Source organism: Carassius carassius, chromosome 16 (assembly GCF_963082965.1).
Source record: "Carassius carassius chromosome 16, fCarCar2.1, whole genome shotgun sequence".
In the NCBI taxonomy this organism is placed as follows: Eukaryota; Metazoa; Chordata; class Actinopteri; order Cypriniformes; family Cyprinidae; genus Carassius; species Carassius carassius.
The window spans coordinates 32,189,991-32,205,515 of record NC_081770.1 but is presented as its reverse complement, the minus strand read 5'-3'; the positions used below and the strand labels follow the sequence as shown (position 1 = coordinate 32,205,515).

The following is a 15,525-nucleotide window of genomic DNA, read 5'->3' as shown; positions in this document are numbered from 1 at the left end:
ACTGATTCAGCGCTCCAGTACCTCAAACTGTTTGACTCGGATTGAAGAACGAGGAGCCACTGATATGTGCATGCAAGAACTGAACTCTTGAATGAAATGCAAGTTTTTATGGTTTTTCATGGTTTATGTGAAAAAGCTGATGAAGATGTTTATTCACACTATATGCTGTAAACGTGTAAAACAGCCATGGTTCACATTGCACTGCTAAATTTGTTGTATTAACTTGGTCATTGAAACAAACTTTCTGAAAGAACCAGTTCATTTAAACAAATCAGACTTCTCCATTTTATCTGACCTCTGGATTACAGGTAATAATGTTGCAAATAATGTTCAGTTTCTTGCACAGACCAATTGATTCGCTTCATAAAACCTTAATATATCGTCGGGAGCCACAGAGATTAATTATGTTGCCTGTAAATGCTTTTTTGACTCTCAAGTGCTGGTAGCCATTGACTTGTATTTTATGAATCACCAAGGACCATATTTTCAGCTAAAAATGAACTTTACATCCTCCTGAGGAAATAAAGTCACCTATATCTTGGATGAGTAAATGAATTCCAAATTTACATTTTTTTGAGTGAACCATCCCTTTAAACTCTGGTGCAGCAGATGATACAAAAATGACTACAAACTTACAATAAATAACCTAATAAATAATATTTATAGAAGTTGGCACTTGAATGTTCTGATTTGATTAAAGGTGCCTGAAGTGTTTGAGAACAATTGATTTGATATGATTTGAGTTCCTTTATATTATTATTATTATATAAGTTATAATGAAAGGTCCAAAAGTCTGAGATTCGAAATGAAATTTAAATATAAGTTTAATTGGTTATTTTGAAAAATGTAAAACAAATAAATTTTACATGAAGTCTAATATGGATAACGCTATTCTTAGGTCACTAGAAATATTTGTTTAATCTTTTCAATCTTTCGAATGTGATTTCTAATTAAAAAATTCTATTAAATATAATAAATATTTGCAAAATAAAAGCATTTTATTTGCAGACTCAGACTTTTGGATCTAACTCTTTATATAGAGTGGTAACAGACTTATAAGAGGGATGGTGTCTCCTGTAACAGGAAGCAGATCGTTCATGAGGAGGAGGAAGACGGTGTAGCCTAAGATCAAGGTCATTTTAAAGGCAGAGCGATCCATTTTCTGAGGAGGCAGGAGGAAGCTGAACAGATCTACGGTAATCAGGCAGTAGCTGGGGATCAGCAGGTTCACCACATACAGAGTTGGTCTGCGCTTCAGGACGATCTAATATGTGACAACCATTAGAACAATAAACAGGACAAACAATAAAGAAATGGTTCATTGAAATTAAAACTTCTGAAGAAACTGAAGGTGACACAAACTTGGTAAATGATTTCATCCCAACTGTCCAATCCGTCCATGTTGAAGTATGATGAGTTGACAGATTTCCTGGCGGTTATGTCAATCAGCTGCCACTCTCCTTTTGTCTCCATGTACTGTAGAGATTTTTTGAGTGTGGCCTCCCCTGGCTCTGAGAAGAATATCTGAACATCTCGAACTGTAGAGGGAGAAATTGATTTGCATCGGGTCCCAAATGGCTGTCAAATTTAACACCTTATCAATTGAACGTTTAACATGTATAACTAGGTTTATGTGAGACACACAAATTGCCAAATCCAAACAATGTGAACATAATATGTTTTCCTTCCTTAAATTGGAACTGAACTGAAATTGGAACTTTAACGGACAGCCTAAAAAAATGTTACTTACTTGTAAGCTTGTAAGATCCAAATGTGTACGTGCAGTTTTGAATGTCAAATGGAAAGGTGTAGATGTCTAGGTTGCAGGAGCTGATCACATGGATTGGCAGCCGATCTTCTGCTTTGCCGTTGTTGTAAAGATAAAGATAATATGTGCTTGGGGCTTGGTTGTCACTTATGCTGCAATGAAATTGGACAGTATGTCACAGACAGCCACAGCAGTTGTGCCTGTTACTGCAGCAGTTAAAAAAAAAATACAAAAGAATCTTTGCTTACATGAGTAAACTCAAATCTGATTAGTCGACTTGTCACATGTGGTAAACCACTGAAAATATGTTGTTTTGCAGCACATACTAGGTATATTCTAATCAACATACTGTACACCTACTAGAACTAGAACTATATGTTTTATAATTCACAGTAATTTACCTGCTTTGTCTTTCCAGTAATGTTCACAGATTGCACTTCATATCCTTTCTGTTTAAGCTATTACTAAACTAGTACAAATTATTATTAGGGGCTATTCTTTTTCTACTATAGTATATATAGTCTATAGCAGCCGATAGAACTGCTTGTGGGAAAGTTGAAAATTGGTTCAAAGATAGAGGAAGTCACAACATGAATTTCGAACTCAAATAATCTAGTGCCACATGAGCATTTTTGTTTAGAACTTCTGAACAGTTTGGCCTTGTTAGATTTGGAATGGCATACCAAATCAAATGTTAACCAATTTTTCCATGTTGACTTAGCATCCAATGCATGCAACCCTGTCCCTTGCAGCTATTTTTTTAAAGTTAAGTTTTAGAGTAGTTCAAGTTTCTATGATAACCTTATGCAATGGTTTGAATTGCAATGCTTTATTTTGGAACTCACAATTCATTGATGAGGAGATCAGGCCTCCAAAGTTTTTTTCTTGGTAGTGTGATTCGGTCTGTTCCACATTCAACAGGATCCCAGCTCAAACCCTCAATAGTCCAGTCCTTCAAAATACCAATGTCATACTGATTATTTTTTTACTTAGTGTAAACACTTAAAAAAATACATTTACAAATATCAAAATATTGTTATATATTAAAATACAAGAATAAACTGTAAGGTAACAGATACTTAGAGCTCTTACAAACCGCAGCCAGATAAATGTATTCAACGTTTGAGCTTTTTCATCCTAAAGGGAAAACATTCACAATTTCTGTTTAGCCATTTGAACTATTCATGTAATGTGATTGCATACCGTGATTGGTATATTTGGATATTTACTCACCACATCTAAAATTGCATACAAAATAAAACTCATGTTGATCTTTGTAGGTGTCCTTGGTTTAATAACTGGCCGCACTTCAGTTTTGTCGAAGACACTCTCTCTGAGCGCTTGTAGGAGAGACTCTGCAGTCGGCTGGGAGCAGTTTATTGTGTCTGCAGATCTCATGAGAGCAGCTGTGTTTCAGACACAGAGAGAAAGGAGTGCAAAGCTAGGCATGAACACACTTGTCTTAACAGAGCAACAGAATCACTTTATTAGAACCTAGAACTAGAACCTAAAAAGTGGAATTAACTCTGTAACCTATACAATATCAATGTTTTTAAAGGAATACAACCATTACATCTGTTCAGTTTCTTTTCCATTACACCTGTCTCTGAACAGCATTAAATATTCCTTAAACATTTATCGTTTGTATTAGGAAATTTTTAACATCATTAAACATCATCTGAATTTTCTCACTGCTTACACCAAACACATTGAAGGACATTGTTTCTAATCTCAATTAAACATATATGTCTAACGTATTTTCTTTTTCTCTCCCCCCCACCACATATAATCTGTCCACTTGTTTGCTTATTCTGCCAGATCTAGTCATCAACAGTCATGTTGGTGTCTTTGGGGACTGAGACAAAATCCTCCCAGTGTTCAATGTAGACTCAGGCTGCTGTTCATATGATTGCTCCTCTTGGAACAGAGTTTGAGTTCCTCCAGCTGAGGTAGGGATGAGTTTCAAGTGACGATGGTTACGTCGCAGCATTCCCCTTGATGTGTCTCAATAGTGAAAGATCGAGTTGTACTCTTGCCTTTAACCACAGCAGCTGTTCCCCAGGACTTCTTCAGCACAGCATCACTAGACCTCAACAATGGCAAGGGTCTAGCTCTGTGGTGGCGATTAAAGTAGAAAGCTTGCTGTTGCTTTTCCATGGAATCATTTCTCCTTTCAAATTTGACCACTGAGGCTGAAGGTTTGTCTCGTGTATTGGCAGTGCCATTTTACTCTAAGTGGTTCAGCCGGGCTTACACCTGTAGAGATGCAAGGTGTTGCCCTGTAGCTCTTCAGAGCCAGAAAAAGATCTTTGTTGCAAATTTTCCTTTAGTTTGAGCTAATGTGAGATCGGACATTAACTGTAGTCTGCGCGACAGTTCTTTATAAAGTATGGACATGACTATCCGATCCCAGATGTGTTCATCTCTATCAGGGCCGTATTAAGACTAATATAGTCTCTAATATACCCCTGGGCACTATACCTCAAATGCCCCCCCCCCCCCCCCCCTCCCCAGACATAATTAAGGTGATTTCTCAAATCAAATGTAATTTATTAACTTGTCCAACTACCGTATTTTTCGGACTATAAGTCGCACCTAAGTTTAAGTCGCAATAGTCCAAAAATACGTCCTGACAAGGAAAAAAACATATATAAGTCACACTGGACTATAAGTCGCATTTATTTATAACCATGAACCAAGAGAAAACATTACCGTCTACAGCCGCGAGAGGGCGCTCTATGCTGCTCATTGTACAGTAGATTACAGGAGCACTCAACAGCACAGGGCGCCCTCTCGCGGCTGTAGACGGTAATGTTTTAACTTTAACTTCAATGGTACTCGGGGAGTGTGCAGTCAATCGCTTCTGTGTCATTGTCGTCCTGAGCTCATTCTTCACTCGTTTTAAAAAAACTTTCGATCCCTGGAACATTTTGAATTGTAGCTAAACGTCTAGCGTCCTTGTCATTCTTTAACTTTCTTTTTGCAAAACCACTCAATTGACGTCTGTCCATTTTGATTCATTTTCTGTTGCCGTTAAAAAAATGACACATTTGCGCGTACTTGTTGTGGACCAACTCAACTCTGACAGATTGGGGACGGAAAGGGGGGACTGACAGTGGTCATGTAATCTTTATTTATTTATAATTTATTATTATTATTGTTGTTGTTAAGTTAGTGTTCATAAACGAGTTATGTATGGTCTTTTAAGAATTTCAAGTTAATAATAAAACAATTTACGAAAAATATTTTTAAAGCTTGTGTCATGTGGTGCCCCCTTAGTTGTTGTGAATGGTTGGTGCCCCTGGGCACTGGCCCAAGTGCCCTTATGGATAATCCGGCTCTGATCTCTATGTTCCCCAAAGTCACAGTGTTAGGATAAATCATAGAGAATTCTAATAAAGCTTTCAGCCTTTTCACCAGGGTGCTGTACTCTTTGATAGAAGCAGGCTCGCCATGAATCACATTTCATTTAGGGAAGAAATACTCTTTGTATTTTCTTAACACAACGTTGAATCCATTCTTGTCATCCTCCACATTAAAGGCGATTGATTTAAATATGTGTTCGGCTTCATTTCCCATGGCATAGATTAATGAACTGGCCTGGACTTCCCCATCTTCTTTATCCTATTTGGTAACACTCAAGTTCTGAAAACATTGTTTCTAGTCGGCTGATGATCAAATGAAAAACACTCCATGGGGTTGAATTTTGCCATCCTTCTGAGGCCGTGTGGTCATCAAGCACTTCTGACACCATATAAAAATTTCTAAATTAACGCACTTGTCTTAACAGAGCAACAGAATCACTTTATTCTCTTAAATTTAAAAGTGGTGAATACACTCACAGAACCTAACATGTGGAGTTAATTCGATAACCACTTAATCACGTTTTCTTAAAGGAATACACTCATTACACTTATTAAACCAAAAAGATGGATGACAATCCTAGAGGCCACAGCACAAGGTTCTTTTTATCATTTGCTATTTTTTTTTTAGTCTTAGTAAACCGATTATCTTACATTGCACAGTGAAGCAGATGAAGAAGAGGTGGGTTGAAGATTGGCAGTTCATTGTCTTGCCTGCAATGACAAACGTAAACATTTGTTTCTGAGATTAATAACCCAACCCATTAAGATTTGGACCTTGAATTCGATCAGTTTATTAATGATAGGCAACATACTGTATGTTTGAAGAACAAAAGGGTCCAAATGAAGTTTTAAGATTGAAATAGAAACAGCATAATGAACAAAGAAATTAACAATGAATTAAACATACAATTTTGAAGTAGAAAGTCTGAAATAGCACAGCTTTTTTTTTAGACCAGTTACACTTTACTTCCAAATCTTGCCATTAACAAACCACTTTTGCCTCAATAATGTCCTAATTGGCTGCTTTTTAATAGTTAGTTGTTCAGGTATTGGGTAGGATTAAGGATGTAGAATATGATCATGCAGAATATGTACTTTATAGGTACTAATAAACAGTCAATATGTAAATAATAGACATGCTAATAAGCAACTACACTAGTTAATAGTGATAATTGGTCCCTTTACTAAAGTGTTATTGGATAACCTTACTGGAATAATACAAAGCAAAATATTTCTGTCCAGAAGTAAATTTAATTATTTTATATTATAATTATTATTAAAATAATTAAAAATATATATTTTGTGTACAGAAGACAGCTGTAAATATGTGAACTTGCAATGTTATAACTCTTATATACATAAGATCCACAATATTTTGTACAGGTCTTTAAATTATGTTTTATACTGTTCTGTTATCATATACAATATGAATAGTCTTTGTAAGGCGTTTTTATTTCTGACAGCCTAAATTAAAAATTCCTGCATCAAAATGGTTTTGACACAACAGTCTGCACTGCAATGCTACTATTTATTCTCTGCTTCAGTATAAATGTAGAAAAGATACAGTGCAAAACCATTAGCTATCATAATTATTTTTAAGCTGAAACCAAGTCTTCTTGTTAAGTACTGAATCTTACCTTAAATGTTGACAGAAGTTCTATATCCATTAAGTTCTTGGTCAGTGTTGTGACTAACTGGGTGGGTCCCACAGATTTTCATTTCAGAATCATTTCTCAGTTTGACAGGTAATGGAGTGAATGTATCCTAAATACAAATAACTGATTTGTTTAGGCAAATTAATTATTCATCCAGCTAGTGCTGGCATGCAACACTGAACAATTTTGAAAAACTTAATATTTTACTTCCTCACATTTTGGAAATATCAGACATTGGTGACTCGAGCCCAATATGCAAAAGTGTGTATCAAAATAAAAGTTGGCGGTAACTGTGACCTCTATGGTTAAGCATACTTTTGCATACTTGTACCTGGGGCTTAGAAACGTGGCATTGTCTAAAACTGTGGTGTAAATATGACATTACAGTTTTTTTCAATTGCTAACAAGCGTTTACCAATACTACTTTTTCTAAAGTTTTAACACAGAAACACACCTATATCACACAAATACCCAAATAGTTAATTTTTTCTGAACAAACCACATTTTCTTTGTCTGCTTCTCTTTGGTGTTCTGCATTGTTGTGAAAAAACAAACAAAAAAATAAACAAATCCAAAGAGTGCCGTTTGTAATTGTGCATGCCCATGTAATAGAAAGACTTGGAATTATTCATTAAGATTGGAATCACCTATTTCTTTAAACTAATTCTCATCAGCTCTTTTAACCTGCTTGTTTGCGGAAGTAGAGAGGCTTTACACTCTATTTAAAGTTTGGAACATCAGGTCTTCATTTCTGTCATACTGTGTGTAAGCAAGAAAATAAAAAATAAAAAGAAATTTAAGCATTTTAGAAACATGTTAATTGACAGATGTTGTGCTAATTGTGTTTAGAGTTTTAAAAATGCGACTACAGATTGGACAAAGACCTAATGCTAGCCCACGCCCACGAGAAGGCCATTCCCCTTGTAGAGTGGGCTCTAATACCAATAGAGCATTCCAGTCCTTCTGATGCGTAAGCCAGGGCTATTGCATCAACAATCCAGCAAGACAGTCTGCTTGATAACCTGCAAACCCTTCTGGCGGCCTCCAAAGCAAACAAACAGTTGTTCAGACTGCCTAAACAGTTAGGAACGTTCCACATAGACTCTCAGAGCCCTAACAGGGCAGGGAGTGTTCGGTCCCTGCTCGCCGTCTGTAGCGGTGAGCGCCAATAGGGATATTACTTGCACCCTGAAGGGAGTAGAGAGTGCTTTGGGAACATAGCTGTGTCTCGGTTTCAAAATGACCTTGCAGTCATTGAGCCCAAACTCAAGACACGACGCGCCGACTGACAGTGCTTGTAAGTAACCCACATGCTTAACCAACGCCAAAGCAAGCAGAAGGTCTGTTTTAAGTGATAAGGGCCACAAGTCAGATATGCCTGAGAGAGGACAGAGCCACGTCTATGCACTTCGTACAGGGACAGTCCAAACGGAAGGAATGCATACTGATAGGCCACTCCCTCAAATGCAAATTTCAAGAACGGTCTGTGACAGTGAGCTATGTGGATGTGAAAGTAAGCATATTTTAAATCCACGGTAAAAAAAAACGATCCTCGGGGCAAATATGCTTGAGAATCTTTTTGATCGTCATCATCTTGAACGACCGGAGCATAAGCAAGCTGTTCAAATGTCTGAGATCTAGAATGGGTCTGAGTCTGCCGTCTCTCTTTGGGACGAGGAAATAGCAGCTGAAAAAGCCTGACTCGCTCTCCATTGGGGAAGCTATTTCCACAGCCACACAGTTTCTGTGTTAAAACTTTAGAAAAAGTAATATTGGTAAAAGCTTGTTAGCAATTGAAAAAAACTGTAATGTCATATTTACACCTCAGTTTAAGACAATGCCACGTTTCTAAGCCCCAGGTACAAGTATGCAACAATAGCTTTTTGTTGTCTGGTTTGAATAACATCTCTGAAGTGGGGCAGACTGTGAGTGAACTGTAGCGAGTAGCCTCGTCCAATTGTTCCCAAAACCCATCTCGAGATTCCCAGAATGGCTGTCCAGGCCTCATAATGGGAGGCGAGAGGTTCTATTTCCTCGAACGAGAGCTCGCCTTGAAAAAGCAGGGAGTCTACATTCGTATAAGTGATTGAGAAAGAATGAGGAATTTTTCTTTTTAATGTATGTTGGTCCGCTATCACAGGGGTAAAATATTTGTGTACGCGCTGCACCTGCAGGACGTGAACAGCTGAAAATGAAACTCCGTCTCTCAGAGATGTTCGAAGAGGTTTTTGGCAAGCTGTTTTTGGGGGCGTTCTGTCTGATGCGAGAACGCGAGAGGCAGGGAGCCGCGACATTTATAACAATGTGCGCTGAAATTGCTCTTAGAAATATGAAATATTTCTTAAATATCTCTGAAATATGCTCTTTCACTCCAGATGCCGGATGCCTAGAATGATGCTTACATTTGCTGCTTCCGCTTCTTCCACGGCGGTGAGCAGAGCTGGAGCTTCTTACATGACTTTTTCTTGCAGAAGAGTCAGCGAAGAGATGATCCTCATCGCTGATAGAGAATAATCTGATGAATGGCACTACGGGCTGGAAGTTTATATAGCATTTATATAGCATCAAAATGCAGAAGAACTATTTTTGAAGTTCAAAAAATATATATTCAACTAATCCAGGGCTATGCAATTTATTTAGACAACTTACATCCAAGTCTGGATGTAAAATAAAAGCTTCCTGTGTCTTTGATTGAGAGCCTGTGATCTGAAAAACTGATCATCTCTACACAACCATCTTCGGTGACAGTATTTCTTATCTTGCTGTTTCAGTATTATTAAAAACTGAAATGAGACTTAATGATTTACAAACTGTTTTGTAAATTAAGCTGTTTATTTACCTATTAAATGTAATTGTATGCCACCCTGGTACATGAGACACACCACATTTAAATCAAGATCAAATCAAATGTAGATACTACTATTACTACTTGATAGTGTTAATGTTCAACTCTTATTCTTACAAATGCGTTAATTTAATGAACCAAAACCACAGATGACACTCCATATTAAGTGCAAGTCACATTCTATTTTGGGAGGGATCATATTGAGTAGTATCATAATGTTTTAATGAAGTTCTATTCATAAATGTAATTATGTGAAGGATGGGTTATTTAGAGAAGGTATTTGGTGTAACGATTCAATGTTTTGTGTAAACCTGCTTGGCATCCTCGAATCTCATATAAAATGTCATGATCAAAGTTGGTTCTTAGTTGGTATTTTCTCTATCATTCCCCCCACCACCCCCCAAATGGCATTTCATTAGAAATTAATGACACAGTTCAGAAATGATACATTTGTTGATTTATTTATTCATCTTTTTCACTCTTTTCAAACAACAGCAAGAAGGAGTTTATTTTTGTTATAATTCAACCATTCCCCAGCTAAGTGCAGGAATCTGTAATCAGTACTTTCTCAAATGACCTAAAAGATGTAATTAAAATTATGAACTGAAGATGAAATCATGAACTTTATCTATATATAACCATCCATTAATGTACAGTTATCTAACACTGCATAACCATATATAATGTAACGCATCTTATAACACCCTTGGGCACCCTTTGACAACACAACAAACAAAAGGAAAGTACAGAACAAAACATTTGCATAAAATCTGCAGTTTTGAAGTTATGCAAGATGTGAGGTGAGGCCTCCATGGATCAGTTTTGTTGGCCCAGCACAACCCATAGATGTTCAATTAGATTGATATCTGGGGAATTTGGAGGGCAAGGCAACACCCTGAACCCCCATGGCTAGCATTAGGTTTTTAAGCTCTTCTGTGTGATCGATAATTATTGGGCTAGCCTCACAGCACAGCACTCACATACATTTAGTAGATTTCTTTATATTAAAGATGCAGTTTTGTTGTACCGGTATATCCAATATACAAAAATAGTGATGAAACTAACTGAGAGGAATATAGTATACAGACAGAAAAGCCAGCGGTCAATGACTTGACCCAAATGCATCCACTCCTCTGCACTCTCATCAGTTTTAAAATGTTTATCGATCTGCTGACGGATGGATAGTAACTCATGGCTTATCTTCTTCAGTTCCAGGAGAGGAAGTGTCTTATATGCTGCTTCGCTTGGAGGGGTTTCAACTGCAGGATCACAGCGTTTGGTCTCTAGTCTGAGCTCTACAGGTACAAGAGAAGATGTTGCAATAAATATATTCTGTCTTTACTCAATAACCTAATTAAGATATTCATGCATTTATACATAAATAGAGTTCTCTTAAATTACATTTGGAAATGATTTCTTAGGAAGAACTTAAACTCTCTGTTCTTGATAAAGGTTGTCACAATGGATCATCCATACATCTATCCGGATAAGGTTTATTATCAGGTTAATTTAATAAACAATACTAGACAGACTTTGCTTGGTAAGACTCACCTTCAGGGTCACAGTTTTGGTCACTGGGTTTCTTGCTTAAACAAACAAGCTTAGCAAGATAGTTGAGGAAAAGCATCTTGGCCCATGGAGGTAAAGGTCCATAGTGAGTGGAGCCACACTGAATGTTAGTGATGAAGATTGTCTCAAGAAGACTGGCCACCATCAGTGCCAAGCAAAGAGAGAAAAACACATCTGAAAAGAGATACAGAAGAGAGGTAAGGTGTCTTACAAATCAGACAAATTTTGAAAACTGGCAAGAGAGAGAAAGGTGCTGTTACACTATCATAACCAGCAGTAAGATGACAAGTGACAAGAAATTGTGTTACTTCTTTGGAGCATTTTCCTTTCATTGAAGACAAAAAACCTACAAGACTGGCAGCTTGTCAGATGACTGGTTAGGACAGAGTCTAAGGCTACAAAATCTTTTTTATACAAACTTATGAGAGGTAAGGTGTTTCCAGTTACAGGCAGCAGGTCATTCATTAGCAGCAGGAAGACAGTGTAACCCAAAATCAGGGTCATTTTGAAGGCAGAACGATCCACGTTCTGGGGTGGAAGAAGAAAACTGAACAGATCTAAAGCAATTAGGAAGCAGCTGGGAATCAGGAGGTTCACCACATACATAGTCGCTCGACGCCTGAGAACGACCTGATTTGTAAAAATATATAAGTATATAACAGAGTAATTCAAGTGATTTACAAGTAATTTTATATAAAAGGTGTAGTAAATTAAAAAAGAGTTCATACATGGTAAATAAGTGTATCAAAACTATTATTTAGATCTCCTGGAAGTATCAGAGGTTTCTCAGCAAGCATGTCGACTAGCTCCCACTCTCCTTTCGTTTTCATCACAGATAGGGAATTCTGAAGTGTTACCTCCACGGGTTCAACAAAGAGCAATCGGATATCCCTCGCTGTAGAAAACAGCAAACCATAAAGAGGTGACAAGGACATGAAGATAGAAAATTTACCCCTCAGTCAAGCCAACTTACCAGTAAGCTTGTATGAGTTAAAAGTAAATGTGCAGTTCTGAATATCAAATGGAAAGGTGTAGATGTCCATGTTGCAGGAACTGATCACATGAATGGGAAGATCATCCATTACCTCACCAGTATGTTTGACATAGAGGTAATATGTGTCTGGAGATTTATTTTCATCCATGCTTCAAAGTAAAAGAAAACAACTTTAGGAACAGGTAGTGTTTAAATGTTACAAAGTATATCTTCTATTATAGATCATGCTTGTTTAGCTTTTGAGTGAGTCTCAAATGTACTGAAGTGCTAATCAGGTGGCATTTTTTATGAGATACAGATTTGTATGCAGTGTTCAGCATTGACATAAATATAATAGCTTGATACTTTTAAACTCACAATTCATTAATCACAATATCCGGCATCCACAGCTTTTTTCTTGGCAGTGAGATTCTGTCTGTTCCACATTCAACAGGATCCCAGCTCAAACCTTCAATATTCCAAAACTACAAACACACAAAAAAGTAAGTTTTATTAATTATAAAAATTGCATCAAAAAGTGAGGAAAACACAGAGAGGCCTAATGACAGCTGCAGAAAGACTTACCAGATACACCCAAATATATGAATCGAATATTTGAGCTTTTTCATCCTGAAAGAGAAAACTTAAAAGTGTAAATGTATCTCATAGTTCAACGTGATCTCATGAGAATACGTGTGTATTTTCACGTTAAATGTGGTTCTACCATACGTACATTTCCTTACGTTTTCATGAACATAGAAAACGTACTACTTTGACATATTTACAGCAGTAAAACGTACAAATACTTACGTGTTAGCAGCTAAAAAACGTAAATAATCTAACGTAAAGTGTGAATGTATATGAATTCCCATGTATTAATATTAAAATCGTGGCTTTAATGATTTAAATCTGTTGTATTTAATGGTCATATCAATACATGTTTTAAAATTTTAGGGGTTCCTCAGGGCTCTATACTTGGCCTCTTAACTTCTTGAAATACACAGACTTATTGAGCTCATATGCAGATTATATGCAGCTCTATTTATCATTACAGCAATGTCTGCTCAAATTCTTTTCGGACTCTTATTGTCTCTGCTCTGCTTTTTCTTTAACTTAGCCCTAAATCTACATCACCAGTATATATGACTCACTCTTTTGTCCTATATCCCATACATTTGATTGCCACTGATATTAAATAAACTTACCACACCTAAAATTCCATACAGAGTGAAGCTCACACTAATGTTGGTGGGAGTTTTCGGGTACAAAACTGGTCTCACATCTGATTTATCAAAGATGCTGTCTTTTAAGGCACTGAAAAGAGCATCTGTAGTGGGTTCAGAGCAGTTAATAGTCCATGCAGATTTCATTACCAGAGCTACAAGAACAAATTAATGCACGAAATTAAAACACAAAATATCCCAATCCACCCAAGCAAATATATAACAGTTAAACATTACATAACTGTTAATTATCTTGTTAATTAAAGCTTTCATAAAGTGATTAAATTATTTTATGTGATTACACTTTTATTTTTAATTAAAATTTTATTTGATCTTACATTGCATGAGGAGACAGCAGATAATGAGCTGGAAATGTAATTGAAGAGCTGTGAATCCAACCACCTGTAATGATGGTATACACATTCAAAAAATCATTTATTTGTTAAAAAACATAAATGGCAACATGTGACAAGACTCTGCACAGACCAAGAACCAGTGAAATGGCAGTTATTTATTTTCTTAGTTTTATGCAACATTCTCCGTATTACATGTGCAGTGCTATGTAATTTGGTAATGCAACAAATACCTAAACTGCTTCCGAAAATTACTACAAATTTAAAAACATTAAAACAATTTAATACATATTTACTGAAATAACACCACAATGCACAGAAGACAAGCAAGAGTATATTATTAATTACTGGTGTATTCATATTTAATCTGATGAACCTGCTAATTCAACAATTTACATGCAGTGGACAGTTTTGAAAATAAACATTCAGAATAATATCGGACCATTACTATATTAACAGTATGTCTTACCTGTGATCTTGAGAGGAAAGCTACAGCCATCACCTTCTTTAGAATGGACAAATAAGTTGCCAGTGAGTATGAATTGTATTTTTAAAATAATTAAACCTACAGTTTCATGAAGTATGTGAGGATTCAAATAGCGTGTCAAACTATATACCAAAACTGATTTGCCTAGATGTTTGTCTGTCCCATACTCCGAGAAGCCAACAACATGCAAAAAATTGTGGTGTAAATCCCATATTACAAATATCATGGTTTGTTTCTCTGTTGCTCTTTTCCATTCAAAGGGAAAAATGAATAGTTGGTAAGGATTATGAATTTATTTACAAATATTAATGAAACAATAAAGAACATAGGATAGAAATTATTTTAAGAAGCACTAGTACATATTCAAGGCCTTTTGTGGTAATCATATTTTACATGCTTCATTATATAAATTTGATATCACCAAGTTTTGTTTTGCTTTTATTTTTAAGGTTTTTTATTTATTTATTTATTTTTTAACCACATCAACTCTGGGGACCCACCGGTGGGTCCAATATTGCATATGCCTAATTCTCAAAAAATCAAAATAACAGCTGAAGTGGTTAATGAAGACTGACATGCTGAATACATTACATTTTGTGTATCATAAACAGTACCAAAGAAAAAAAATGTTGGTGACTTGTACAAGCTGATCTGTTATTACTCATGCATAAACATTTCAAGGACCAAAAGTGAGTTGTCCAAAACTTCAGTAGTGTATGTTGGATGATTTTTGTCTTTTAGGACTAGTCCCACAATGTTCTGAAATGTTCCAGAAAGCATTAAAATATCACAGAATATTCCAGAATTCTACAGAAACTTCTAGAATGTTACCATAAAGCAAAATATATTTTAAAAACATGCAAAATCAGTACAAAAACTTATTCAAATTGAATTGAATTAAATAAAAAAAAAAATTGTTCATAATTTAGTTTTAAAATTGACCTGACCTAAATATTTACCAAAATACGGATGCAGCTTAATAATAATAATTAGCACCATAGAAGAACCATAAATATGTAAGCGAAACACATTTTTGGTACATTGTGTAGTACACTGTGACACAGGATTTCACAAACGTAATTAACGCTGATTTGTTTTAGTTGCTGAAGCATCTGAAATGTTCATCTTCACATGTAGTGTTGATTACATTACTAAAAAATATGAAGTATTACTGTGATGAGGACACAAATCAAATTCCAAAATTCCAGTTATAATGCTGCTTATTTTTAAGAGAAATTGTGTTTCAGCAAATTGAAGTTAAATGTGGAAACTAAAACTAAATGTCTG

General features: G+C 36.0%; 1 protein-coding gene across 1 annotated transcript; it reads right to left on the bottom strand.

The window, feature by feature from the left end:
* Positions 1-1,024: 1,024 nt before the first annotated feature.
* On the bottom strand, positions 1,025-14,250 carry LOC132160243 (5-hydroxytryptamine receptor 3A-like). The gene is made up of 13 exons (XM_059569977.1): positions 14,221-14,250; positions 13,737-13,800; positions 13,381-13,553; positions 12,761-12,805; positions 12,554-12,660; positions 12,176-12,345; positions 11,931-12,097; positions 11,622-11,832; positions 11,185-11,376; positions 10,718-10,928; positions 1,751-1,920; positions 1,363-1,511; positions 1,025-1,264 (listed from the first exon to the last, which is right to left on the bottom strand). Exons 1-13 carry the CDS (start codon positions 14,248-14,250, stop codon positions 1,025-1,027), a joined length of 1,929 nt encoding a protein of 642 aa, XP_059425960.1.
* Positions 14,251-15,525: the final 1,275 nt, after the last annotated feature.

What these genes read in the sequence shown, in the direction of transcription:
- LOC132160243 (XM_059569977.1), bottom strand. Translation starts at nt 14,250, where the DNA reads ATGGCTGTAGCTTTCCTCTCAAGATCACAG. An exon ending in CTGCTGTCTCCTCATGCAAT is followed by an intron (nt 13,554 to 13,736) that starts GTAAGATCAAAT and finishes TTGTTCTTGTAG; the next exon opens with CTCTGGTAATGAAATCTGCA. An exon ending in TAACTCATACAAGCTTACTG is followed by an intron (nt 12,098 to 12,175) that starts GTAAGTTGGCTT and finishes TGTTTTCTACAG; the next exon opens with CGAGGGATATCCGATTGCTC.